Source organism: Dromiciops gliroides, chromosome 6 (genome assembly GCF_019393635.1).
Source record: "Dromiciops gliroides isolate mDroGli1 chromosome 6, mDroGli1.pri, whole genome shotgun sequence".
In the NCBI taxonomy this organism is placed as follows: domain Eukaryota; kingdom Metazoa; phylum Chordata; class Mammalia; order Microbiotheria; family Microbiotheriidae; genus Dromiciops; species Dromiciops gliroides.
In genome coordinates, this window is record NC_057866.1 from 37805186 (window position 1) to 37833080 (window position 27895).

The 27895-nt window shown below is 43.3% G+C and overlaps 1 protein-coding gene across 1 annotated transcript; it reads right to left on the bottom strand.

Moving 5' to 3' along the window:
- Nucleotides 1-1671: 1671 nt before the first annotated feature.
- On the bottom strand, nt 1672-27519 carry DEPDC7 (DEP domain containing 7). The gene is made up of 9 exons (XM_043969570.1): nt 27363-27519; nt 14174-14564; nt 13325-13455; nt 12329-12518; nt 7285-7496; nt 3073-3215; nt 2841-2966; nt 2682-2760; nt 1672-2003 (listed from the first exon to the last, which is right to left on the bottom strand). The coding sequence occupies exons 1-9, from the start codon at nt 27433-27435 to the stop codon at nt 1789-1791; spliced, it is 1560 nt and encodes a 519-aa protein (XP_043825505.1). The 5' UTR covers nt 27436-27519; the 3' UTR covers nt 1672-1788.
- Nucleotides 27520-27895: the final 376 nt, after the last annotated feature.

A 27895-nucleotide genomic window follows, 5' to 3' on the forward strand; every position in this document is an offset into this window, starting at 1 on the left:
ATTTTCTGGAATGTTACCAGATTTCTAGTTATTATATTTATCTCTTTTTTTTTAAGTGAGGCAGTTGGGGTTAAGTGACTTGCCCAGGGTCACACAGCTAGTAAGTGTTAAGTGTAGTTATTATATTTATAATAAAATATTCACAAGATTAACAATTGAGTCTTCCCATTCTCATAATGCTGAGGTAGGGGTATCTTTCTAATAGCCTCTTTGAAAAAAAAAATCAAAGTGTTATGGGCCTAGGCTCATAACAAAAGGGAATTAAAAAAATTGTTTAAGTCCTGGCAGTATGTTTCATTTTCATAATTGTCTCTGGGTTAGGTTTCCTAGAAAGAGTTCTACTTTACAGTCTGGGGTGTGGACAAGAGCTGTACTTTCAATGAGTAGGCCTTAGTTCTAGGCCCAAGTCCACAATTTTTAAGTAGTGTGTTCTTGTTGTTTGTCCTTCCTTCCTGAAGAGGACCATGACATCAGGAAGTGAAGTCATGATTTGCAAGTGAATTGGATTTAAGTGAGGGAGGGTGGTATGAGATCACCAGCCTCACTGTCTCCACTGGAGCCATTTGGGTCCAGTGGCGAGATATATATATCAGGACAACTAAAGATAGCCCCGGATGTTTAAGGCAATTGGGGTTAAATGACTTGCCCAGGGTCTCACAGCTAGTGTCAAGTGCCCGAGGCTGGATCTGGACTCAGGTCCTCCTGACTCCAGGGCTGGTGCTCTATCCACTGTGCCACTTAGCTACCCCTCAACATTCATTTTTGTAAGATTTTGAGTTCCAAATTTTTCTCCCCCCTAATTCATCTCTCTGCTCAAAGTGCTCCCCTCTTCAACCCATCCATTCTCTTCCTCTGACAAAGCACCAAGGCTGCTGCTATCGATGTTGCTGCCTGTTGCCTCTAAGATAAAATAAAATGCCTCTCTCTGGCCTGGAGAACTTCACAATCTGTCTCTCCTCGTCCTTGCAGGCTAATTGTATGCTACATTCTGGCCAGACTGGCCTCTCAGAACTGGGAGATGACATTCTCTTTACTATATCTATACCTCTGCACAAGCCCATGCTAGGAGAGCTCTCCTTCCCCCAGAGGCCTTGCCTTAAAGGCCACCCCTTACAATTCAGGCAGAAATGAGGAAAGGCCTCTTGAATGTCATGTGTGTTTGTGTGTGGGTACACGCACACGCACGCGCGCGCGCACACACACACACACACATATATGCACATTTTATATCTTATATTCACTCCCCACCCCCACAGAATGCAGGCTTCTTGACATTGGGTACCACGACACTTTGGCACCTCTTTGCCCAGGCAGGAGTGCCTGGCAAAAAGTAGCCATTTAATAAATACTGAAAGATGCGACTACGGCGCCCACAAGTCCCCTGTGGATGAAGCGCTTGGCACACTACGATGTCTCCAAGATGGGAACATGGATCTTGTTCTTTTCTATTCTCTGTGCACCTTGTCAAGATGCTTCTTGACCTGAGCTCTTTGGAGAACAGCCCCAAGAGCTTTCTTACCACCCATCAGGGAGGGGGATGTCTCCCCTTTGACCTTCTGTCTGGGGAGCTGGAGTTCTAAATGAAATTCACCTAAAGAAATCATGGCCCAACGATCATGTTGATCGTTAGTTCACGACTTCGAGTTGTTTCAGACAAACAAAAGGCATATATAGAAGCAAATATTTTATTTGTTACAGTTTTATTTTCTTAAAAAGCAACATTTCAAGACTCACAATACAGTTGATACATTTTATTTTCAGAAAATCACAATCATTCATATGCACACATTATATAAAAATATTTGAAACTCTATCTCCAAAATATTCCATAAAGATGCTCGGGTGACTCTCATAAAACTGACCCAGCAATCTCTTCTTTTCTTTGGCGGATAATTTTGAGTCCTCATCGATGGTTTTCAGCAAAGACAAAAGCTCAATCTTTGTGGCCTTCTGGGCACTGCTGTAATACTCACTCTGGTCATGTCTCTGGCAGAAAACATAGCCTTAACCGAAAGGAGACGTTATCAGTAAAGTTCAGCTCTCTTTTTTACCCTACAGAATTGTGCTATTCGGGCAACACTGCATAAAGCAATGTAAACTTCTCCCAGCTCATTAAAAACCAAGTGTGTGTGTATGTGGCAGGGGCGGCAGCTAGGTGGTGCAGTGGATAAAGCACTGGCCCTGGATTCAGGAGGACCTGAGTTCAAATTTGGCTTCAGACATTTGACACTCACTAGCTGTATAACCCTGGGCAAGTCACTTAACCCTCATTGCCCCACCAAAAAAAAAAAAAAAGTGGGGCCTTCTGCCATCACAAGGACAAGCTGCTTTCACTTTTAGAGCCTCCCCCATCCCCTCCTCTGCTCTAGCTATTGACCTCCCTGGCTTCCTTTAAATCCCAACTAAAATCCCTCCATCAGAAAAGTTTGCAGCTTGCTTGTACATATGCATTTGCATTTTGTCTCCCCCTTTAGATTGTGGGATCCTCGAGGGGAGGGACTCTCTTTTGCCTCCCTTACACCCACGGTGCTGAGTACAGTGCCTGGCACATAAAAGGTGCTTAATAAATGTTGACTGATAAATATCAGACACTTACAATGCAATAAAAGCACACCTCCCCACAGCACATCACTTTCAAACCGACATTCGATCGGGTAGCGTCTGGGCATCAACACAGTTACCTGCATCCCTCTCTGGATCCATTCCTCTTTGGACGGCCATGAGTTTGTCACTGACAATTTTGTGCAGCATTCCTGGGATCTTAAGAGACAGAAGGGACAGTGTTCAAGCCTTTCAACATGACTCTCCCAGGGCTCCGCTCAGCCACTTTCAGAGCTTACCTTAAAAACATCTTTTTGATGATCCACTAAAAACAGCACCAAAAGGTCTGTTTTGCCCTTGGATAGATTTTTGTTGTTTACGATCGCTTTAGAAAAGGCCCTTTTCACAACCATCCGATTCTCACTCTGCCAAAAGCCAAAGCACACAGAGAGAACAGGATCAGTGCCCTCTCCTCCCTCAGGGATGAAGGTGGAGGCCCAGGTGGAGAAGCACCCACAGACCAGGACGTACCTCTTTCTGGAGCTTAAATTCAGAAGGACGAGCTGCAACGGCCATCAAGTACAACAGTCTCCTAAACTCCTCTCTCCTGCTGGCCTCCAACAGCTTCAGGCAGAGCTGGGTGGCTTCTAATGCTCTGTCTGTCTTCCCATTCACTTCAGCAAAGAGAAAAAATTCGTTTTACAAACCATAGAAAGGTGAAAGCGCATTAAGTAAAAAGAAAGCCAAGTCACCTCCTAAACCGCCAGGATTGCCATCAAAAGCAATCCCTTCGACAACAAGAAGTTCCTCTGTGGAGTCCAGAGCTCTTTTCCCAAGCCCTCTCTAGCGGGGTTACGACCAATGGTGTCCCACTCACGCCAGTGTCCCGGAGTAGGATTAACAGCGATCTGCATAAGGGACCTCCGAGACCACAAAATCCAGCTCCCGAGTTTTACAGATGAGGAAACTGAGGCACTGAGAAGTTGATGGGTTTGTTCAAGGTTGCATGAGTAGTAAATGCCAGAGTCAGGCTGCAAACCTAGGCCCCACTGTAAAATGGGATGATGAAAACACCTGCCACCCAGGCCTGTTGTAAGGAGGCAAGCACAGAGGGAGCGCTGGGAGAATGGGGGCTCTTGTGGTTTACTGGGCTTATTGCCATAAGACTCCAGAGCCTGGGCTCTCTCCACTGGGCACAGCAAACTGACTCAAACAGGTGAAGGACAGGCTTCCCAGCCTCTCAGATACCCACACTCAGGAGGTTCGGCCCCTCCCTTATGCTGCCTCTTGGTCAAAGCAAAGCAGTCCTAGATCTGCATCCAGTAAAGTGAAACTAACTTTATTAGACAGCGTGCTTAACACTATCCTTATTCCGTCTAACCTCTTAGCTGAACCTGTGCATATGTACATGTGTGCCTATAGACATGTTTGTATGTGTCTGTGTATATTTTACACACATATGTATGTGTTTTACAAAAGTAAAAAAGATGACGGAGATGGAATGGCAAAGGACCAAGGCACTTGCCACCTCAAATCCTTCACTGGGATCATAACTGTGTCCCCTTCGATTCAGCAGATCCTCCTAGGCTGCTCATGGCACACAAGCATGACTAGTGTCCTCAGCCCCCTCCTCCTCCATGGAGGGGGAGGGGCTGGGAGGTCCTCTATGCACTGTTGGCTGATCATGCTGAGGAAGTGAGTTCTTGGTGTGAGTGAGCAAAGCATTGACCTCTGAGGTTTCAGAGGCTGGTTGGCAGATGCAGCCCAAAGTGGACTCCTGCTGCGGGGCCCAGTTCCCACTGAGTCTTCTGTGGGCACAGAGCTAAGTTGGCCTGTGATCCCACAGGTTTCACATCCATCTGGTCTCTACAACCTCTTCCCAACCAGCTCAGAGGAACTCTGGGATAAAAGGGTAAATCCAGTGAGTCATTTCAAGAGCATCTGTGGAGCTGAAGACAACAGAATCGTGGCCCCTTGTGCCAAAACCCATAAAAAAATTAAGACTTAAAGGAGTATGAGTCTGTGGCTCTGGCAATGGTACTAACCCCCCTTTAGAGAGCCTGATCAATCCATTTTTCCCAGTTAATCCAAATGAAATTGAAAAGGAAGCACTTTACCATACTCTAGATTTAAAATCCCAATGAACATACTTTTTCTAGTCTATCAAAAGATACTTAATAGGGGGCAGCTAGGTGGTGCAGTGGATAGAGCACTGGCCTTGGAGTCAGGAGTACCTGAGTTCAAATCCAGCCTCAGACACTTAACACACTTACTAGCTGTATGACCCTGGGCAAGTCACTTAACCCCAATTGCCTCACTAAAAAAAAAAAAAAGATACTTAATATATGAAGAGGAGGCTATTAATTTGCCATCAGTAAAGGATAGCATTTTTTCCCAAGAAATGACAGCTTCCAATCACCCCATGGTTGCACTTTGTAATTCATTGTCATCAGTCTGAGGTTATGTGACCAAGGTAGGGGCTGATCCCATAATCTGGGTTTCAATAGCACAGTGATTAATCCACCTGAACTATACTCAGTATAAATATGATTATTTGGTTATGTATTCTTCTGGAAAATAATTGTTGTGGAAAACCACATCTATATTCTGAGAGCAAAGCATGCATGTGTATAATTAAGGCAAAAAACTTACCACTACTAAAGTTATATTTACTTAGTTTATATTAGGTTTTTTAAAAAGCATTTGTTGTAGTCGGGAACTTCATTATCTAGATATTTCTCCCTCAAGAGAAAAAAGAAAACCCCTGAGTCACTGAAACTGTCATTTAATAATCCACTAAGCAGCATTTATGAAGCACTTGCTATGTGCTGGGTCCTGCTCAGCACTGCAAATACAAAGACAAAAATGAACTAATCCCCTGCCCCTTATATTCTACATGCTTACATATTAAAACATAAAAAAAAAAGTTACTGTAGGTTCATTTTGTATAAGTCCAGGAGAGAGCTGGTGATGTCAGAATGAAGCTTGGAACAAGGAGAACCACAGAAGCCAAGGAGACCACTGGGGAGAGTGATAAGGACAGGAAGCAGAGCACCGAACAGTGGAATAGCAGGAGGAGACAAAAGTGGGCTGTTTTTTCTGAGTTTCGCTGTGAAAGGAAGGCCAACCAGAGGATGACAGCTTGAGGGAAATGGTAAGCTCATGTGAAGGTTTTTTTGGTTTGCTTTATTTGTGGGGCAATGAGGCTTAAGTGACTTGCCCGGGGTCACACAGCTATTAAATGTCAAGTGTCTGAGGCCAGATTGGAACTCAGGTCCTCCTGAATCCAGGGCCAGTGCTCTATCCACTTCGCCACCTAGCTGCCCCATTATGTGAGGGTTTTTTTTTTTTAAGGCTGAGGGAGGCTGGGTGTGTTTTAGGTGAGGAACTAGTCAAAAGGAGAGACTGAAGGTTGGGAGATGGAAGAGGCAGGGGGGGAAGGGATCCAGGAGTTGTTGGCTTTGGTGAGAAGAGCCACCTCTTCAGAGACCAGACTAAGGGAAAGGAGAATTAGGGCAACAGAGGGGAGCAGAGGAGGCTCACAGTGAATAGCCTCTTATTTTCTCCAGCTGAGGGTGGAGGGAAGGGTGGTGTGGGAGGCTTGAGGAGAGAGAAGGTAGGAAGTGAGACAGAATTAATCAGGGAGGAGTAGAAGGCTGGCCTTGCTGAAGAGAGAGTTTACTTGAGATCACGCCATCCGGCAGCACTCAAAGATGGGAAGCTATACTTGGGCTGATGTGACCAACACTTTTAAATACCCTGTATCAATTACAAAAACCACTGGTAACAACATTCTAAAAGAAAATGATCAGCTGCAAAATACAAAAGCAAATGAGATGTTTTGGTTATTAAATATATACCTTTAAAATGAGCTATGACTAATTTGGAGCTTATCATTTTTATGTCAGGGGTTACTATCTTTAGAATAAAATCGTTTAAAATATCATGTAGCATATAAATAGCTGTTCATATTCATATAGCACTTTTAAAGTTTTACAAAAGCAGTCTCTACAGGCTTACAGCCCTGTTGTGAAATTATTATTTCCCTTTCACAGATGAGGAATTTGAGGGTTATATCCCAAGCCCCATAGTAACAGCTAAGATCCCAACACGGGTCTCTTGATTTCAGATCTCACACTCTTTTACTACTTAAAATACATTTTATAAACCCATTACCTGTAAGAAAGCAGGAGCAGCTTGTACTGTGTGTTCAAAAATTAGAGAATGGGTTGGGTGGGGGTGGGGGCAGCTAGGTGGCGCAGTGGATAAAGCACCGGCCCTGGATTCAGGAGTACCTGAGTTCCAATCTGGCCTCAGACACTTGACACTTACTAGCTGTGTGACCCTGGGCAAGTCACTTAACCCCCATTGCCCCGAAAACAAACAAAACAAAACAAAAAATAGAGAGTGCCCAGAGGAGATCTATTCAGTCACTTCTAACTCTGCTCTGCGGTTACAGCTGTAGAACAAGCCAGCTTTGCCATATCAGATGTGTTTTCTGCTTTATCATGGGCTGTTCACCATCGAGGTTATTTTGAATCCCCTTTAATCCAGTATCCAAGATTCATAGCAGTTGCCTGATGTTAGAATGTAGCCATTTTAATGGGCAGTTTTCTAGATTGATTTAAGTCTATCTACCAAGTTAGCTTTAGAGTTTGTTTCAAGTAGAAACCCTTCCTCCAGAAATCAACTCTTCTCTCATGTAAAAGACCAAAATACAAGGACGATCAAGATTTTGCTTACCCAGGAGTTCTGCAATCCCCGTGTGGATTTCAAATAAGTGATTTAACAGAGGTTCCCTATTATTGTAGTATTTACTAATGGTATCGAACAAGAGTGCTTTCCACACATCTCCTTTGTCTGGTAGCTCAGGAAAACTTCTGCTTAGCTCCACCACCATCTGGTCTGGAAGGTATTCTAAGCAGTCAGTTGCTGCGGAGAGCCATTCATCATCCCTAGAAAAGCAGATATTGTTAAAAACTGCAAGACTAGGTGAGCACATGAGAGTTTTCTCCTCCTGACAGGGATGCTGTGCAGCAGAGCTCAGGCTCTTGCTGGAAGGATGGGCATCTGCTCCTGATGCAGACTGTGGCTGCTGTCTGGGAAGCAGCCTGGCGTAGTTCAGAGAGGCTCACCACCAACAGGCACACCACCGAGTGACAAATCCTTGGTGGGTGCATTGCCAGCCAGACAGAGAAAAGTGCCAAGGGACCTCGGTCCTAGGCTGTCACTCCCTTCCACTTCTGCAAGGATGGGAGCAGAGTGGCTAAAAAGCCCACAAAGGATGCCAAGGTTGGCACCATTATTGCCTTCTCAGACATTTTCACTGTTGGCCCTCCAAAGGTGAGATCTCTAAGTCAACATCCTATGAGAGGAGCAGGATTCTACTAATACTGATATTCTTACTATGACTGAGGTCAGAAAATAAAGGAGAGAGAGAGAGAGAAATGGAAGGAAGCTCAGGTTCTTGGAGAGGCACATAAAGAGAAAGCTTTATCCCTTTTCAAACAGCAACAAGCATTTTATAGGACACTTTGTCATTCTGCTTTGCAGTACTTAGGGAAACAAGCAAGAAAGATCCACCATAAAGATAATGTAGTTTATGTGGTAACTTTATCTGTCATAAAAAAAAAAACAGAGGAGAAAAAGGAATGACTATGAAGAATAAACCTATGAAGAACTCTGTAAGACCTCCCAAATTCAAGTGATATGTTTTTAGGGGGTGACATCAATGCAAAAGGTATAAGGGAAGGTGATCAAAAATGTCGGTTTTGTATTATGAATATTTTATTTGAGAAGAGAGTCGGAAGGTACCAGACATCAGGGAGAATGGAAATTGACTATCTTAACAGGAAACAACTGGTTACCAGTGTGGGAGTCATTTCTCCCCTGGCTGTCAATGGACAGTGGAACATCTTCAGTTGCCCGGAACAAAGATTAAAACCAGCCGAATTAAGACATGGCTCACAGTTTAAACACTCATAACCTGGCTTAAACAAGGTCATCATGCCCCTTTCTCTTCAAATGGGGAAGCAAATTGAAAAAAAGATGTTGAGAAAGATAATCACTGAGCCTTTCTATGCAAGTTTAAATAAAGTTTACCATGAGGACGAGGACCAACAAAACCCAAGAACTGCCTCAGCTAAGCAGATGTGGCAGCAGTGGACGGCACGAAGGCAGAACTAAACCCACGAGAAGAAGTAGGAGATGAAAAAAGGAAGTAATGGCAGAACAAAGAGAGCATGCAGGAGAGTTGGCTGCAGGTCCGGCTAAGTCAAAGGAGATCATAAGCATTTCAAATTATAACAAGAAGACAAAACACTAATAAAAATACGGAAGCTTTTCAACATCTCTATAACAAATATCTGTTCATCCACGATGATGGGCCACCACATTTGGATGAGCAGCCTGAGGGAGCGGAAATGTCAACACCGAGAGAGGAAGCACACCAGATCCCGATGACTATGAGCATGCTGTGGGGGTGATAAGTATGAGGGCACCAAGAGGCTGCCTGGGAAAAATCACGGCAGTATTCATCCAAATAGGAAATCAGGAGGACCCCAATATCTAACATCCCTACATGAACCACATGTCTACAAGAACAACTCTCTAAGAACTTAAAGAAGACTCAAGACATCAAGAACTCAGGCACATCCTGATGAAGAGAAGAACAGAAAGGTCCTCGAGACACTCTATAGAAGACCACAGGGACAAGTCATCCCACCTCCTTCTCGACCATGTGAGGGGATCAGGAGAGATTACCTCTACAATCCTTTCCAGTTCTAAACCTGAGAACCTACTGGACACACAACTGATTGAAAAGGACAAAGACTTGAAAGCCCATTGTGTTTTTTGGCTATTAAAAAAATTAACACAAGCATCTGTTAAGCGACTACTCCGCTGAATAGTCCCCTGAATATGAATACCAAGCAAGACAAAACGAGACCCAGATGCTCAACAAAGCTGTGGGTCAGTGTCATGGAAAATGTCTGAATGAAAATGGAAGGAGGGTTCTCTGCAAGAGAAAATGTGCTCCATGAATAACATCATGTTGATTTCATCAGTCTGGAACTCTACAAAGCCTCTGAAATTAGGTTTGTAACAACCACTGCCCTAAACAATCCATACAGGAAAAATAAATGGATGAAGAATGCTTAAGGTGCAGCCTGTGAGGCCCAGTTCCAGGGAGAGCTCATTGAACTGGTCTACCAGTATATACATCTCAGACAGATACTGCAGGTGGATAATGAATTGTACCCAAAAGCAAGTCTCCACTGGACACTTCTGTTGGAAGATTTGCATGCCTTGGAACTAAACCAACTATGCTAAGAGACGGCAACACAATGAAAATTCCCAACATTTTGCAGCTGGGAAGTACCTTACAAGGCATAAGCCAATGTTCTCATTTTAAGGATGACGAAACTGAGGTCCAAAGAAACGAAGTAAAATACCCAAGGTTACACATAGTAACCACAAAGTCTAAAGCTATAACTAGAACCCAGATTTCCAAGTCCAGTACTCTTTTCACAGTATCAGGATGCTTCTTTCTCTATAGAACTTATGGTAAAATTTATGGTCTCTTATTTTTGCTAGGAGAGGCAATCTAGGTAAAGCTGTTTTTTAAAGCTAATTGTCAAGTTATTCATCACAATGCTAGCTTCAGACAAAATTAGAAGGTAGATTTTTTTAAACATTAGCAGGAAAGGGAAAATAAGATTTTTGTACATTTGAATGATATTTTATTTGTTAAATTCAGTAGGAGAAAAAGGACCGTGAGTGAGGAAATCTGGGTCCTGACATTAACTTGGTTTGGAATCCTAGTAGAATTCAAAGTCCTAAATGCCACTGACCAACTTTCACTTTTGTCTCTATATCCCCAGGGCCTAGAATAGGCCTGTGAATATAGTAAGCACTTAATAAATGTTTCTTGATTTCAGTGTTAACTTGTTGACTTAGAAAAGTAACTTTAGGGCCTCGATTCTACCATCTATAAAATGAAAGATCGGTCTTTGAAGTTGTCAAACTGGAGAAGCAAGGTACAACTTTCCAAGTGGGCTTGAACCAGATTAAAATGTAATTGGGAGGGGCAGCTAGGTGGCGCAGTGCATAGAGCACTGGCCCTGGAGTCAGGAGGACCTGAGTTCAAGTCTGGCCTCAGACACTTAACACTTACTAGCTGTGTGACCCTGGGCAAGTCACTTAACCCCAATTGCCTCACCAAAAAAAAAAATGTACTTGGGAAATGTTTAGCAAAATAAATAAAAACATACCATAGGTAATGTTAATTTTTGCCTTTCTTTGAATGTGACATCACTGGCTTAGATTATTCCAAAATTCTAAAACATTCCACATCCAAGTAAGACAAATAGACAAAGTTACTCTGATTAAGATTCCAATTATACGTACTTAATTATTAAAAATTCCTACACTGTTTATCAAAAGGATGTGTAGGGGGGCAGCTAGGTGGTGCAGTGGATAAAGCACCAGCCTTGGATCCAGGAGGACCTGAGTTAACATCCGGCCTCAGACTCTTGACACTAGCTGTGTGACCCTGGACATGTCACTTAACCCCCATTGCCCTGCCAAAAAAAAAAAAAAAAAAAGGATGTGTAAAGTTAGAATTAAACTAGTTGACTAAGGTCAACTATCTTCTTGCTATTCAACTGCTAATAAATTAATTGATATATGACATTCAAAGGGTTAATTACAACCAACCAGATTCCTCCTTCTTAACTAGGCTAAAAAACTCAACAATAATAACTTAAGAATTGAATAATGTTCTGATAAAACATAATAAGCCTTCTGAGAACCATGGCTATCTTCATGTCTTTACACCTAACAATGTGTCTTGCAGGTATTAAGTGCTTTAAGAAGTTTGTTATAGGGGGCAGCTAGGTGGTACAGTGGATGAAACACTGCCCCTGGATTCAGGAGGACCTGAGTTCAAATGTGACCTCAGACACTTGACACTTACTAGCTCTGTGACCCTGGGCAAGTCACTTAACCCTCATTGCCCCGCAAAAACCAAAAACATAATAGAAACAAAACAAAAAGAAGTTTGTTATAAACCTAAAAACTTACTTTTTTTTTTTTTAGTAAGGCAATTGGGGTTAAGTGACTTGCCCAGGGTCACACAGCTAGTAAGTGTTAAGTGTCTGAGGCCGGATTTGAACTCAGGTACTCCTGACTCCAGGGCCGGTGCTCTATCCACTGTGCCACCTAGCTGCCCAAAAACTTACTTTTAATCAAATCTTGGTGTAAAATGTCAAACCTGTTAGGAAATTATGAAATTCTCTCTTAGTAATAACTATCAAAATGGATTTTTATACTATCTTAGTTCAAGTCTTTAAGAATCTTGGTAAAATGGAACAGCAATTTTAGAAATTTTTTTTTTTTAATTCAGCCAAAGGAGTTCATTGCCTTCAGAGTGTCATTGTTGTTTGAGGCTGCTCAGAGCCACGAACAAGCCAGGTTTACCTATATGGTAAGAGATGATGTTGAATGGCCAAAGACAACAACTTTCTTTGCTTGGTTAGGGAATTATCTATATGTGGAAATTCAGAAAAGAATACAAAATCAGAAAGTTAGGACTCTGAGAAATGGAAGCAGTGAGTATTAGTTATCCAAAGTCAGAAAGCAAGCTGGTGACAAAAAGAAAGGAAATCCAATTACAGATACATGTCCCAGTGACCTGTCACTGTGCAAAGAAGTGGTAAGCTGCTATAATTACTTGGAGTTCTATGTATGATTTAACAATACTCTTAAAATGATCATCATTTCTACATACTGTGAGTCACTATAGGCCTTGAGAACCCCTCGGTCCAAATAGTTACTGGTGTTGATCAAGTCTGGTTGTGCTTTAGAGTGAGGAACCTTGGATGCTGTCTCTTGATGCTGAAGTAAGGAGTCGAGGAGGGGGAGGTCTATCAACTGTAGCAGTCGCCCAATGGTTTCTTCTCGCCATACTTCATTAATAACTACATAGGGAAAACAGCAACAACTAACGATTATAATCCAAATGGACACCACAATATTTCCTTGGCAGACTTAAGTCAACAAAATAGTGGCCATTAAAAGATATAAACCTTCTAAAATGATCTCTTCTAAGAAGGGGAACAATTCATGGTTTGTTTTAATGTGTAGGAGAATAGACTTTGCTTTCTACTGTACAAAGAATGTAAGGAATTCTGGTTGTCCAATCTGTCAGATAAGAGACCAAGTCACATAACTCATGCTAATAAGGACTTTGGAAGAAAGAATGATTCATTGAAACTAAAAAATAGCTCTGAACTACTGGCTGCAGATTATTCCACTCAGGGTTTCTACAGCTCTGCTGGAGTCATCATGCTGCATTCTAGTAAGCCAGAGAATAAGAATCTAAATTCTCCAAAGGATTGGGATATGCATTTTTAGTTGACCTTATACCTATTAGACTATGAAAAGAAAATATATACATTTGAGAAAGCATTTAAGTTATAGTTAACTGGTGTCATTAAGTTATAATTAACAAAGTTTCGTGCAAAATAGACTTTGGTTTTGACTCCCGGCCAGCCGATAGAACAGCAGCCAGTATTTTTCAAGAATGGCTTCAGTCATTTATGCTTTATAGAGATAATAGACTTCTATTAGAACTGAAAAATACAAACAACTTCAACACAATGTTCTCTCTGAGCTATGTTTTATAAAAGACTAGGAAAATGTCAAGCAGATGACATTAATAAGGAAAAAAATAATCCTATTTAAAGACATTATCTATTTCTCAGTGTGTATCATCTTAGCTTACCTTGAGGAGACAGATTTGTGGAGAGAGTTACATGAGGGGAGTTAGCAGGTTTTAAACTCAGATTTTCCCACAGATCCTCTAAACTTGTTGATTTCAAGGCAGATGAATTAAATAATGGTGTCTTCTCGTATCTTAAAGCAAGAGATCTAATTTCAGATATCAGGACTTTAACAAACTGTCTACAACCATCTTCCTCAACTCTACAAGCTGCCCTATGACTTCATGCTGCTCACTGGTCTTTTTCGCTTTTATTCATTTGGAAACTGAACTGTCAGCTTCCAATACCAGAATGGCAGGATAGGTAGGGCCCCAAAGCTTAATGACCCCATTAGCCTGATTTCTGAGCTGTCATGATTGAACCAGGGCTGAGTATTTTCTAAATACCTCAGAGAAGGTATGCTTCTGCTCTAACCCAGGCAGCAAGTTCTTTCTTCTGCATCTTAGTTCTCAAGCTGGCTTTGGGAGCTATGAACATAAAATGATGTGATCTAATGAAAAAAAAGTTTCTAATACATTTGTCACTGTCACATATTTTAACAATTGAAAATACTTAAGACTTCCTACTTCACTCATCCTATTGAAGATTCAAACTTAGGCTTGTCCGGTAAAATTTAAACTCCTTCCAAAGCCAAACACATTTTATGGAAACTAATTTCGTTTTAAAAATACTTTACAGAAGCTTTTTTCCTTAAACATTATGCTATTAAATACAGAGTCCTTTGTATTAAGAGATCACTCACAGGCCCAAGATTTTAATAAAAAGGAACAAAAAGACAACTACCTTTTTTTTTTTTAAGAGAGATAAAGCCTGATTCCCCCCTCCAATTTATCGAAGAACTTGCCACAAACCTGGAAGGCGCACACACTCCATTCTCTTTCCCTGACTGAACATCTTGGTCAGGCATAGCTGTGAACCTGTAAAGGCTGCAGCTACTGTCTTCGAACACCGGCCGTTTGTCTCTTCCAAAGACTCTGGTCGGGACTGCTTCAAACACTTTGTAGTCCATCAATGCTTGACATACCCTTACAACTTTGGCACGAGGGATATCTACATCTCCAAAAAACTTGTTCTGAATTAGATGAGAGAAGACAACATCCACAGCATCGGAGCCAACAAAACAGTCATTATGCCGTTTTAAGTGGTGCCTTCGATTTTTGACTTCCACTTCTGTTTGAAGGGTGTTGATAATGCTACTCCAAATATACGTGGCCCCAAAAGGCTTCTGTGCCACGCTGAAACCTGGCAGTGAACAGAACACAGCAACTGAGATTCAGGGCAGATAACCACCAAACAATGACAACTGCAAGTCACTTTTCAGCACCAGTTGTAAGGACAGATTAGTTCTTAGTCTGGTCTTCAACAAGTAAAGTGAAGACTAGTATTGTGGGAAGAACGAAGGCCAGGAGACCCTGGCTAAGTCACTTCACTGAGTCTTAATTTATTCATCTATAAAAAATGAGTATTAGAATAGGTGGTCTCTGTTATCTCTGATTTGCAATTCCAAGTTTATAATTCTATGTTAGATATAATTATTCAAATATTTAAGAGCCTATAACATGCAAAACAATGTTCTAAATACATAGTTTATTCCCCAATTGATAAATGGTCAAAAGATATGAAGTTTTCTGAAGAAAGCAAAACAACTTACAGCCATATGAAAAAATGCTCTAAATCATTACTGATTAGATAAATGTAAATTAGAGCAACCTTGGGATACCATTTCACACCTCACAGATTGGCTAAAATGATAGAAGGGGGAAGTGACAAATGTTGGAAACGATGTGGAAAAATTGGGACCTTAATTCAGTGTTGGTGGATCTGTGAGCTGATTCAACCATTTTGGAGAGAGATATGGAATTATGCCCAAAGAGTTATTAAATTGCCTATACCCTTTGACCCAGCAATACCATTCTTGGGGTTGTTTTCCAAGATGCCTAGGGGAAAAAGAAATGAATCTACAAGTTCTAAAATATTTATAGCTGCTCTCTTTGTGGTGGCAAAAAACTGGAAATCATGGTGATACCCATCCATTGGGGAATGCCTGAACAAATTGTGGTACATGTTCATGATGAAGTATTACTCTGCTATAAGAAATGATGAGCTCAATGGTTTTAGAAAAGCATGGAGAGACCTCCACAGAATAATGAAGAGTGAAATGAGCAGAAGCAAGAGAACATTCTATACAGTAACAGCAGTAATGTTTTAAGAACTCTGAGCAAACAAGTTATTCTATTATAAATACCCAAATTTACCACAAAGATCCTATGAAAAAACTGCTTGAATACAGAAAAGAGAACTGATGTGTATATATATGTGTGTAGATATGTATATACACATATGTACATACATGTATATACATTGTGTGTGTATCTATACACATATGCATACAGATTTATACCTAAAGGTAGCCATCTCGAAATTTGAGGGTGGGGTAGAAAGCTGCATGATAATTGGCTGGTATATTGGAAAGGAATAGCAAGTTGTATATAATGGATTTGCAATCTCAGGCCAATCCTTTGTTTTTCTATCCCACCTGTTTTGGAAATGCTTGTTTAATTTCTTAAGTTCAGAATAAAATAAATGTGCTTTAAAATAAAATATATACATAGTTTAGATAATAGCCCCTGCCCTTATGCAGCTTAGTGAAAGATGACACAACCAAAGATAACTCTCATACACAATAATTACATCAGGTTTTGTTGTTCGGCAGTTCTTTGTTGTGTCTGACTTTGTGACCTCATGTAGGGTTTTCTTCGCAGAGATCCTGGAATGGTTTGCCATTTCCTTCTCCAGCTCATTTTACAGATGAGGAAACTGAGGCAAATGGGATTAAGTGCCCAGGGTCAAATATCTGATAAGTGTGTGAGGGTAGATAGGAATTCAGGATGATGAGTCTTGCTGATTTCAGGCCCAGTGCTCTATCCACTGTGCCACCTAGCTGACCTAATTATATTAGATAGCATAATAAGAGTAGTAATGATAATAATAACTAACATTTTTTATATTAAGTCTTAGATAGCTTATCCTTACAACAACCCTGTGAGGTAGGTGCTATTATTATCATCCTCATTTTACAGATGAGGAAACTGAGTCTCAGAAACTTGCCCTGGGTCACAAAACTAGTAGGTCTTTGAAATAACATTTGAACTCAGATCATCTTGACTTTAAGTCCAGCACTCCATCCACTATGGAGAACACTCTATGGAGGTTGGAGAGAGAGGTTGGCAGTGGGAAGAAAAAAGGAAAGGCTTCTCAGAGCGGGCAGCATGGAAGTTAACCTTTACTAAACAGGTAAACTGGGTGAAAGGGAACATACAACAGAGCTAGCACAGGACTGAGGCTGGAAAGTGCTGGGTGTGCGCACGCACACACACACACACACACACACACACACACACACACACACACACACACACACACACAGGGGCCACAGAACATTATCCAGTGTGGCTACAGTAGAGAGTACAGGAAGAGAAATGCAAGAATGCCAGCCTGGGGAAGATCTTCTTTGCTGGCCAAAGGAGTTTAGATTTGGTTTGGTAAGTAATGGGAAGCCACTGAAGATCTCTGACCACAAGAACAAGACTGGCTCAGTGTTTCATGGTTAGCCCTGTGGCTGCACAAAGAATAGACTACAGGGAGCAGAGTCTAAGAGATGGGGCAGATAGGAAATGCAACAGTGGCACAGAGAAGGTGTGTAAGCAATGTTCGTGACTCTGATTTGGAGGCAAAGGAGAATTAGAATCAACTCCAAGCCTATAAATATTGGAGGGCAGAGATTCTGTCTTGAGAGACAAAAGGAAACCAGAAGGAAGAGAGAGTTGGAGGAATGTGGTAGAGGCTCAATTTTGGACATTTTGTGTTAGAGTTGTCTGTCTAGAGAGTGGTTCTGGACAAAGTTTAGTATACTGCTCTGGAGTTCAAGAAAGAGAAGGCTAAGGAGGCATGTGCCTCTAGAGAGTAGATAAAACAACTGTTGGACTGATTAAGATTAGATTCTTGGCCTTGACATAGAATAAGCTCAAAGAAACTCAGACCTAGCTAACTATGAGTTTAGGAGCTAAAGCAGAATTGTAGGCAGAAGCAATGAGATTTGGGGGGACGGGGCAATGAGGGGTAAGTGACTTGCCCAGTGTCGCACAGCTAGTAAGTGTCAAGAGTCTGAGGCTGGATTTGAACTCAGGTCTTCCTGAATCCAGGTCCAGTGTTTTATCCACTGAACCACCTAACTGCCCCTAGCAATGAGATTTTTTTTTTAAATTGAGACACTAATGTACTGCTGCAGTTGGAAACTGATCCAACCATTCTGGAGAACAATTTGGAACTATACCCAAAGGGCTGTAAAACTGTGCATTCCCTTTGATCTAGCAATGCCTCTATTATGCATCTGTATGCCAAAGAGATCAAAGAAAAAAGGACCTTTATGTACAAAAAATATTTATAGTGGCTCTTTTTTGATGGTAAAGAATTGAAAATTGAGGGGGTTACTACATTAACTGGTAAATGGTTGAACAAGTTGTGGTAAATGATTGTAATGGAATACTATTGTGCAGTAAAAAATGATGAGCAGGATGATTTCAGAAAAATGTGTGAAGACTTAAATGAACTGATGAAAGTGAAGTGAGCAGAACCAAGAGAATACTGTACATAGTAACAGCAGTACTATACAATGATCAACTGTGAATGACTGCTATTCTCAGCAATACAATGATGCAAGAAAATTCAGACTTAGGATAAAAAAATGCTATTCCCCTCTAGAGAAAGAACTGCTGGAGTAAGTCTGAATGCAGATTGAATCATATTTTTTTAAACTTTCTTTTTCTTTTTTTGGTCTGTGTTTTCTTTTGCAACATGGCTAATATGGAAATATTTTTTGCCAGACTTCACATAGATAATCTTGTTTGTTTATTTATTTATTTATTTTGCAGGGCAATGAGGGTTAAGTGACACACAGGGTCACACAGCTAGTAAGTGTCAAGTGTCTGAGGTCAGACTTGAATTCGGGTCCTCCTGAAACCGGGGCCGGTGCTTTATACACTGCATCACCTAGCTGTCCCCTAACATATATAATCTTTATCAAACTGCCTTCTCAAGGAGGAGAAAGGGAAAGGAAGGAGATAATTTGGAACTTAATTTTAAAAAAATCAATGCGGGTTTTTTTTTACATATAATTGAGAAATATTTAATTAAATATATTATGAAAATTTGAGGGGGAATTAAGGACAAAGGAAACAATTTTAAGGTTCTGTTTCCCATTTTTCTCTGAATTTAAATTGTACTTACCCGGGGGTGGCTAGGTGGTGCAGTGAATAAAGCACTGGCCCTGGATTCAGGAGGACCTGAGTTCAAATCTGGCCTCAGACACTTGACACTTACTGGCTCTGTGACCCTGGGCAAGTCACTTAATCCCCATTGCCCCGCAAAAAAAAAAAATTGTACTTACCCATGCTACTGGATCCCTTTTGGGGGAATGAAGGGGTATGTTAGATAAAACACAGGCAAGAGGCAAGGTTCTAAGGTAGGGAAAAATCAAGGGAACAGGGTGTAGTCAAGAAGCATATCTGAAATCCACCACCATTTAACAAATCTTATAAATCAAACACCTATTAAGTGGTCAGGGCCAGTGTTAGGTGCCAGAGGGAAAAAGATAAAAAAAAATGAAACAGTCTCTGTCTTCAAGGTAGTTACATTCCAAAGGAAAGATAAATGTCATAGATCTGGGTATATTCCAAATAAATACAAATTAATTTGTATTTGATGAGGGGAAGAGACTCAGGAGGATCTAATGTAGATCCTAGCATTTAAGGTCGGAGGCCACCAGGAAACAGTGAGAACTCCAGGCTGGAAGCTGGGCCATGGTAATGGTGTGGGTGGCCAGCCAGACGGGACAGGTCTCCATGGTGCTACATAGAAGGGAGAGGACAATCACCAGGACATCCTCTCCCTCAGACACTCATACAGAGTTAATTCTCTTAAATTTAGTCCGCTTTGCTTACCCATTCGTATGTTACTTTTGCCACTGAAATCCTTGAATCCAATACTCAAGTAGTCACCAAGCCTTTACTTGAGGTTCTCTAAGAAGGGGGGATCCACCCTCTCCCCATCCCCTGTAGCAGTCTGACTTGTAGGAAGTTTCTCCTTGACATGCAGGGGTCTAGCTGTCTCTGTGCCAATTGTGTTTTTCTGTTTCTGAGCAGGTTATGCTTGTTGCATCTTCTGTTTTATCTTACAGACATTTCAGAAGCCTCTACTTCATACAAGGGCATGTTAAGTTTTGGGTGGGTCAATGGAATTGATCCTTTATTATACAATTCTGTATGGATGCTACAGTAAATGATTCCACCAATCCATTCAGGACAAATCTGTCATGCAGCTGCTGGTTACTGCACTGTTTTTTGCTGTGAACAATTACTGGCCCCTTATAATAAGCCTTATGGTGTGTGCACGCGCGCATGCACACACACACACACACACACACACACACACACACACACACACACACCCCTTTGCCTGTAAACTTTCCAAATACCCAAAGATTACATTATTTTGAACACTTCAAGCAACAAAATACTAACTTTTTTAGCTATTTTTTAAAAACTTACTCTTTTTGATGCCTTTGTTTTCTGATCACATCCTGCTCTCCCTACCTCAGGGGCCATCCCTTATAAACCAAAGAATGAGGGGAGAAAAAAGTTCAGCAAAACCATCAGTTGTATCTGACAGCATATTCACTATTTCATGCCTATAGTTGCTGACCTCTGCAAAAAAAAAAAAAGAAAAAAGAAAAAAAAAAGGAACTGGACTTCCTTCAGCTTGGTCTTGACAGGGTTGGTTGGTTGTTCCCACTGCTGGAGATATGGCACATGTTGTTTTCCAGGTTACTGACTTCCCTTTGCTTCAGTTGAAGCTTTCCTGTGCCTCTCTGAATTCCTCCTTACTCACCAGATGCTATTTCAGCACATCCATGTACCACAACTCGTGCAGTCTTTCTCCAATGGATGGGCACCTCCTTTGTTTCTAGCTCTTTGCTATCACAGTAAAGTATGACTATGGCTATCCGACATCCTATATATAATGTTGTAGCCATTTTTCTAAAATCTCCAACACTATTGCCATCTTTTGTCAGCTTCGCTAACTTACTAATGACACTTCATTAATTAAGAGCTATTTTGATTTACATTTCTCTTATTAAGGATTTATGGTAATGCTTCATATGATTGCTATAGCTTGTAATGTCTTTTTAGAAATGCTTGTTCAACATCTTTTCTTTTTATTTATTTATTTGTTCAATATCATTGGACCACTTATCCACTGAGGAATGGTGGTTGGCCTTTTATATCGGTATCAACTCCCTGTCTATTGGACCTTGCAAATCAAACTTTTATCAAAGAACTAAGTTGCCAAGATTTTTTTCTCCAATTGATAATCTCTATTCTTATCAGAAGAGTATTGATTTTATGAATGCAAAAGTGTTTTAATGATAACCAGGATTTCTTATTAAATCTTTTGTGATCTCCTTGTTTTTGTTAAGAATCCTCTCACTTTAGCCAATGGCTAACATTACATCTTGAAAGATGGATTTCAAGAATCACATTTAAAGGCTGAAAACACTTCACAAAGCCATACGAAGTGATTATTTGCCATGAATATCTGAATATATACGAGCAGTCTTCAGCATGAATTCTGAAGAATGCTTCAATGACTCTAATCAAGATGCGTAATGGCATAGACGGCAACCCACCCACAGCTTCCTATCTTATGTATTTTGTTATTCATGTCCTCCTATAAATGCTTTCTAGGGAAGATGAAGAAAGTAGTAGGTCCAAGAGTATCAATGTAGCACATGAGTTATTCATCTGTTAACCCTCCTTCAAAGCAATGCCACTGGTAACTGTATCACTTTGAGGGACAAAGCGCATACAGTAGCCTCCATTTAAGACAATTTAACTTACTTTAGGAGAACAGCTTGACAACTTGACCATTGTGACAAAATAATAAAGGCACTGTGATATGGGGGAGGCATGGATCAAGAACCAAGCCCTGGGTTCTAAACCTGGCTGTTTGACAGCAGGCAAGTCATTTCACTTCCTCTAATCTTCCCCAAATTCTGCCTTTTAAACGACTTTATTTTTGGCTTCTATTGAAAAATAGTCTCTAGTGGCAGCACTCTCCACAGGGATGGTAACCCCAGGACAACACTTCTCTGGGCCAGGCTAGGAAACTGAGTCAACATAGTCACCCATCTGAGGCCAGTGAGACAACAGAGAGGGAAAGGGGGAGAATCTACATAATTCTGTAATCTGGACAATGGAATAGGTAAAAAGGTGAGAAAGCAGGATTTTTTTTAATGGGATAGCTATATAGCTGTCTAGATGGACAGAAGATTAAAGAACAGGTTAGGGCAAGACATGCACTTGTGAAGAAAAACTCTGCTTTTCCTTCGTCCTCCCGGCACAACACAGTCCAGTCCCTTCAGGTCTTCTTCCCACTTGGAGCACAATTCCTAATGAATGCATTCTGGGCTGTTTTCCCTCAAGCACTACCACCTACAGAGCCAAACCAGGTCATGTTCCTGCAGATACTTTAATACCTAATACACAATGGATCTGTCGAATGGAGATGCCCAAACCCACACCAGGATAACCTGTTTTCTCAACACTGACTTCAATAGGTGAGCACAGACATCCAATCCACAAGCTTACTTAGCTTTTCTTCTTGTTTACCATCCAATACCAAATAAAAATTAGCCTCCATTCAGCTAAAATGCACCTTAGTGATTGTGATGTATCCCACATCAAACAGGGCTGAAAGGAGGCCAGAAACAAGGTGTAAAGGAAAAGAATGTTTCCTATCAAAATTCAAATTCCAGTCTTTGACTGTCATGGTAAATACATGATAGCCAAAGGTTTTACATTCAGTGTTGCTTTCATGATATGCACTTTGTATCTGATTTGAGGATTTCACTCTCGAGAAATGTAAACAATGTCTACAGCATAAGATGGGAGCGTGCCAAGATTTAACCATGTCAGAAGACATGTTTCTGTACAATTTTGGCATTCTCTAGTCTCCCCTTTCCATCTTCAGCTCTCCCTGTCTCCCAGGGAGACAAAGGAACAAGATGTCCCCTCAGGATAATCTCAACCTTCCTAATCTCAAACCTGCACACAACCTCCCTCAGCCTTCTCTCCCCTCTGACTACAAGGTTAGAGGGTGGCATATGAAACTCCTCCCAAAGCTTTCCTTTATAGAGGTCAGAAATTGGACCTCCAAGCCCCTCCACTCTTCACATGCAGTCCTGCCTGGTTTCAACTTCACAGAAGTCCCTGAGTCAAAGGAGAACACCCTCCAGAAGGTCCTACCAGGTCATGGGATCATAGATCTAGAGCTGAAAGGGACCCAGAAAGCCTTCTGGCCAATCCCATCATCCTACAAATGAGAAGCCTGAAGTCCAGAGGCTGAGTAACTTGACCAGGTTGTCAGAGATGGCAGCTGCCTATGAAGACACTCATGGAATCCCTTGAATCATGGGCCTTCCAGAGTCAATGCTCCTTTGACCCAAGGGGCCAGGGGGACAGAGACACTGATGTGGACATTGTCATTGGGAACACCCGAGTCATAGCCACATACCTCTCTAACCAAAACAGTACCGCTATGTTCCAAACCTCATTATACCAGAAAGCACACTGGGGGCCCCAGACAATGTGCTCATTGTCATGAGTATACATAACACAGCACATTTTTAAAAGCCTCTACTACTTTATAAATTTGTCCAAAACTAAGGGTCAAAACTAGCTATAACGAAATACTTCTCCTGTTTACCATTTCCTGGGGTTTAGGATTAGAAGAAATACCAGATACAGTCTAGTATAAACTCTAGGTAAGGAAACTGAGTCCCAGGAAGTGAAATATCTTGCCCAGGGTCATAGACGGTAGAAAGAACAAAGCTAGACTTTGAACCCATGTCTTCTGACTCCAAATCCTAGCTCTTCCTACTATTCCATGTTGCTGCTTCTGTCCTGAAGCTCAGAAAAGCATCAGGTCAAATAAAAGCCTCACGGAGAACCTCAATATAAGCCATAAAATCATTGCCCCAAATGGGAAATGCAACAGGAAAGGAGGCTAGTCTGACTCAAATCCAACCTGAAGGTTTCCTTTTCTATAGACCACAATCCCACAGACCACAGAAATCTGGTGCTATGCTATGAAAAAGACGGTCCCCCAAGAAAGGGGTTATAATCTGGCGGCACCACCAATATAACAGCATGTACAAATCTAGAAATGCTTTCGATTACCAATACTAACTAGGATGAGAGGACAAATGCCCTTGATGGTCCTTAATTGCCCCTGCCAAGAAAAGGATGTGCATTTGGGGGGAGGGGGGAAGAGTGTATGGTAAAGACTATAAATAAATCAATAACTTTGAAAGAAACACTTGGGAAAACAGCACTGGTGGCTAGGAAGGACTAACATTTAAATGTGTCCAAGTCACACAGAAATTACAACAAAGGCAAGCCCTGGTCCTTACCTTATTCAGGGAAGTAAGTGAGAGAGCATATGGAAAGCACACGGGGTTCCCAAGAAAAGTGAGACTATTCAAATTCAAGGAATTACATTACTGCATCAATAGGTAACATGCCACCTTCCCAGAGATTCTGCCTACACTTAGAGACCAAGTCCCAAACTAGGATTTTTACAGGTCCTTCCAGCCCCACCCCCCTACAGAAAGCAGAAACCCACAGGCACACAATGAGAAGAATTTGGATTTGAAAACCAATTAACAAAGGAAATGAGACATTCAAATTTATAGATTATATTGTAACATAATTTGTATCACATTAGAGCATATATAAATATAACAACAAATTATAATTTCCCATCCTCTTAAAAAAAAATAGGTCTGTGTGATCTAAAAAACAAGAACTGTTTAGTGTGCTAATCAAAAAGTCCATGAGGGGTCAGCTAGGTGGTACAGTGAGTGGATAAAGCACTGACCTGGGATTCAAGAGGACCTGAGTTCAAATCCGACCTCAGGCACTTGACACTCACTAGCTGTGTGATCCTGGGCAAGTCACTTAACCCCCATTGCCCCCCCCCCCAAAGTCCATGAGAATTCAAGACAGGAGTCCCTAGGTGCCTTCTCTCTCTTTTTTTTTTTAGTGAGGCAATTGGGGTTAAGTGACTTGCCCAGGGTCACACAGCTAGTAAGTGTTAAGTGTCTGAGGCCGAATTTGAACCCAGGTACTCCTGACTCCAGGGCTGGTGCTCTATCCACTGTACCACCTAGCTGTCCCTTAAGTGCCTTCTCTAGATTACAGTGGCTACTAGCCTTTCTTTTCTTTCTAAAGGGGAGAAGAAATAGAGGCAAAGAGATGCTTGCTCAGTGAATCAGTGGCAACAGACCAAGAATCATTGCTCCCAATGCCTTTTTTTTTTTGGCGGGACAATGGGGGTTAAGTGACTTGCCCAGGGTCACACAGCTAGTGTCAAGAGTCTGAGGCTGCATTTGAACTCAAGTACTCCTGAATCCAGGGCCAGTGCTTTATCCACTGCGCCACCTAGCTGCCCCTACTCCCAATGCTTTTGCTCAAGTCCCAGACTGAAGTTGTGTTGCATACCGAATAGTGGGAATGTGATTAATACACTCTACAAGCCAATGACTGCCACATGAGGCAGAGCAAAAGCCAGGTGCTAGAAAGCCCCCACAACCAGGCAGTCTCAAGCTTGGGCCCACTGCACCTGGTCTTCAAGGGCTATACTGTTTTCTGAAGGCTCAACCTTCAGGCACTTCTGAGGGAGCCTAAAATAACCTTCCAAATAACACATTTTCTCTTACCTACCATCTCCAAATCCAGCTCCTGTACTAAATACAGCAAGTAGAGTGACCAGCTATTTTTCAAATAAGGTTAAAATCTGCTGGCATGGGCAGCTAGGTGGCACAGTGGATAGAGCACCAACCCTGGAGTCAGGAGTACCTGAGTTCAAATCCGGCCTCAGACACTTGACACTTACTAGCTGTGTGACCCTGGCCAAGTCACTTAACCCCAATTGCCCCGCAAAAAAAAAAAATCTGCTGGTACATCTTCTTTCCCTCCTTTGGAAGGGAATGAGCATGAAGATTTCTTACAATTTTCCAAACACCACATTAGTTTTAAGGCATAGGATGCAGCAGAAGTGTTTCGGTAAATAAATTCTATCATATACAGCAGCTGAATCCCATCAAAAGTATAGGGGAAATGCCTTACTAAAGATATTTCTCAGAAAATTAAGACTCACAAAGCATTCTCTTTTTCTGTAACCCATTTGTTTGTATTTTAACAAAACATCAAGGGCATCATTCTCTGGGCCAAATTTAGGGGCCCAGAGGTGGGGCCCATAAGAAGGGACAAACCTCATGAAAACCTAGTCTTAATGAGCACTTTGCAAAGGGATAGTAATCAGCTATGTGGTTAACCCAAGCTGGAAGGAGAAAAGAAAGAGAGTCACCTGGCCAAAATGAAGGCGATGGCTTTATTTCTTTACTGTTTGGAAATACCGTATTTCTGCAGCTGTAGCACCTGAATCTCAATTTATTCGATGCCCAACAGAATGACACACATTATTTTCACTAGAATGAAGGCAGGAGAAAGTTCATTCAAGAATAGCTAGTTCAGTGCTTTTTTTTCTTCCCCCCAAAATGAGGAAACACAAAGTCACTTGACCGAGGCAAACAGCCAGCCGGTAGACTATCGGGATCTTCGATTTGATTCAGTTCCACAAGCACTTAGTAAGCACATGAAAACCAATAGACCCCTGCCCTCCGAGAGCTTACATTTTACCGTGGGGTATATAAGGGTATTTCTGTGTGGTCATGAACACCAACAGATTCATGGAAGTCTAGCTAAGTACAAAATGCTTAAATAATGAGCCTCTCTGGCATACCAGAGAACGCACTGACTTTTGGACTCCAGTTTCATCTATAAACCAGGTATTTATTAAGCTCCCACTGTCTGTGAGGCGCTGGGAATAGAAAGAATCAAACCATTCCTAAGGGTTAGGACAAACAGAGAAACTTATTGAGGAGTTAATAAAGCGCTTTGCAAACCAGAGTCCTATCAGTAGCCCGCTATTTCGATCAAGGAATAGTTCAATCCGTGGAAGGGAGGGATCCCCCACGAGGGGTGGGTGTTAGGTGGGAGGGATTGTCCAGGCAGGTGGGGGGGGGGTGTTCAGGCAGGTAGGGGGAGGGGTTGTTCAGGCAGGTGGGGAGGTGTCCAAGCAGGTGGGGGGAGGGGTTGTCCAGGCAGGCGGTGGGGGGGGGGGTGTCCAGGCTGAGGACGGGGGAGGGGGGGGTCAGCGCAGGCGCGCAGTAGTATCCGCTCCAGGGCCGAAGGCTGCGGTGAGAGCCAGATGAGGCTGGACAGCGGGGCCAGGCTGCCCGAGACCCCTCCAGCACCCTCCTGGCGGAGCCCCGCCCTCGCCCCCTCGGCAGGGAAGGGGGGGTCGTTCGGCGGGGCGCTCCGGGAGGTCCCGGCGCGCGGGGGTGTGCGTAGGGCGCTCAGGTGAAGCCGCTGAGCGGGCGCAGCGGGAGGGAGGAAGGGGTCAGTGGGTGCCTCCTCTCCCCTGTCCGGAGCCCTTCCCGGGGACGTGACGCCGAATCTGTTCTACTTGGGCCGGACGAGGCCGGGCCGCGGGAGGGCGAGCTCCAGGAGGGGGCCAAGAGCAAGAGAGCAGCGCGGGGGGGAGGGGGGGGGCGCGAGCTGCGGGGCGGGGGGGGGGGAAGAGAAGAGCGCGAGGCCAAAGCGGGGAGCCGGGGGGAGGCGCCGGCGCGAGCCTGGGCTGGGGGTGAGCGTGAAGCCGAGGCGGCGGCTGCGGCGGCTGCGGCGGCTGCGCCAGGCTCGGACCCCCGCGGCGCAGCAGTGGACCGGGGCCAGCGCGCGGGCTGGCGGGCGAGTCGATCGGGCGCCTAACGGCCGCGAGAAGCGAGCGTCGCCGCCCGCAGCGGCGGGTGAGTGAGCCCGGGCGGCAGCCCGCTCTGCCCGCCGTTCCTCGCGCACTCACCCGGGGGCCTCTGCTCGGGGCTGTAGAGCGTGGAGATGTGGAGCGCCGCCGCCTTCTCCCGCACGGCGGACATCGCTGCTGCCGGCCGCCGCGGCTCCCCCGACGGCAATAAGCGCTCGGCCCGCGAGTCCCCAGAGCCGGCTCCCTAGGGACCGCGGGGGCGGGGCTCCGCCAGGCCCCGCCCCCTCCCCCTCGCCGCGGCTCGTGCTGCCCCCGTGCGCCGGCAGGAGGCGCGGCACGAGGCGGAGGCACCCCCGCCCCCCACACCTGTGAAAGGAGTCGGCTGGGATCCAAGGTGCGCCGGGAAAGGACGCCTTCCTTCCCTGCCCCCACCCCGGGGCAGCGGGTGAGCCAGGGAAAATGTACGGGGAAAGGCCGAAAGCAACCCCGGGGGCTCCAAAGGAGGGCGGGGCCGGGGTCTGCACCGGGCCCGCGGCGCCCGAAAGCCCCCAACTCTCCCCACTCCCCGCGTCTGTGAAAGCTGTCCGAGCCCCTCCCGACCCCGCCCATCACCTGCCCTTGATTCCGCGGCG

Excerpts from the sequence above, each read along its gene's own strand:
- DEPDC7 (XM_043969570.1), bottom strand. The coding sequence starts at position 27,435 with ATGTCCGCCGTGCGGGAGAAGGCGGCGGCGCTCCACATCTCCACGCTC. Across the intron at positions 7,497-12,328 it reads AAGGCCTATAGTGACTCACA|GGATGATGAATGGCTCTCCG; the intron begins GTATGTAGAAAT and ends CTGCTTTTCTAG. Across the intron at positions 2,761-2,840 it reads ATCAAAAAGATGTTTTTAAG|ATCCCAGGAATGCTGCACAA; the intron begins GTAAGCTCTGAA and ends CTGTCTCTTAAG.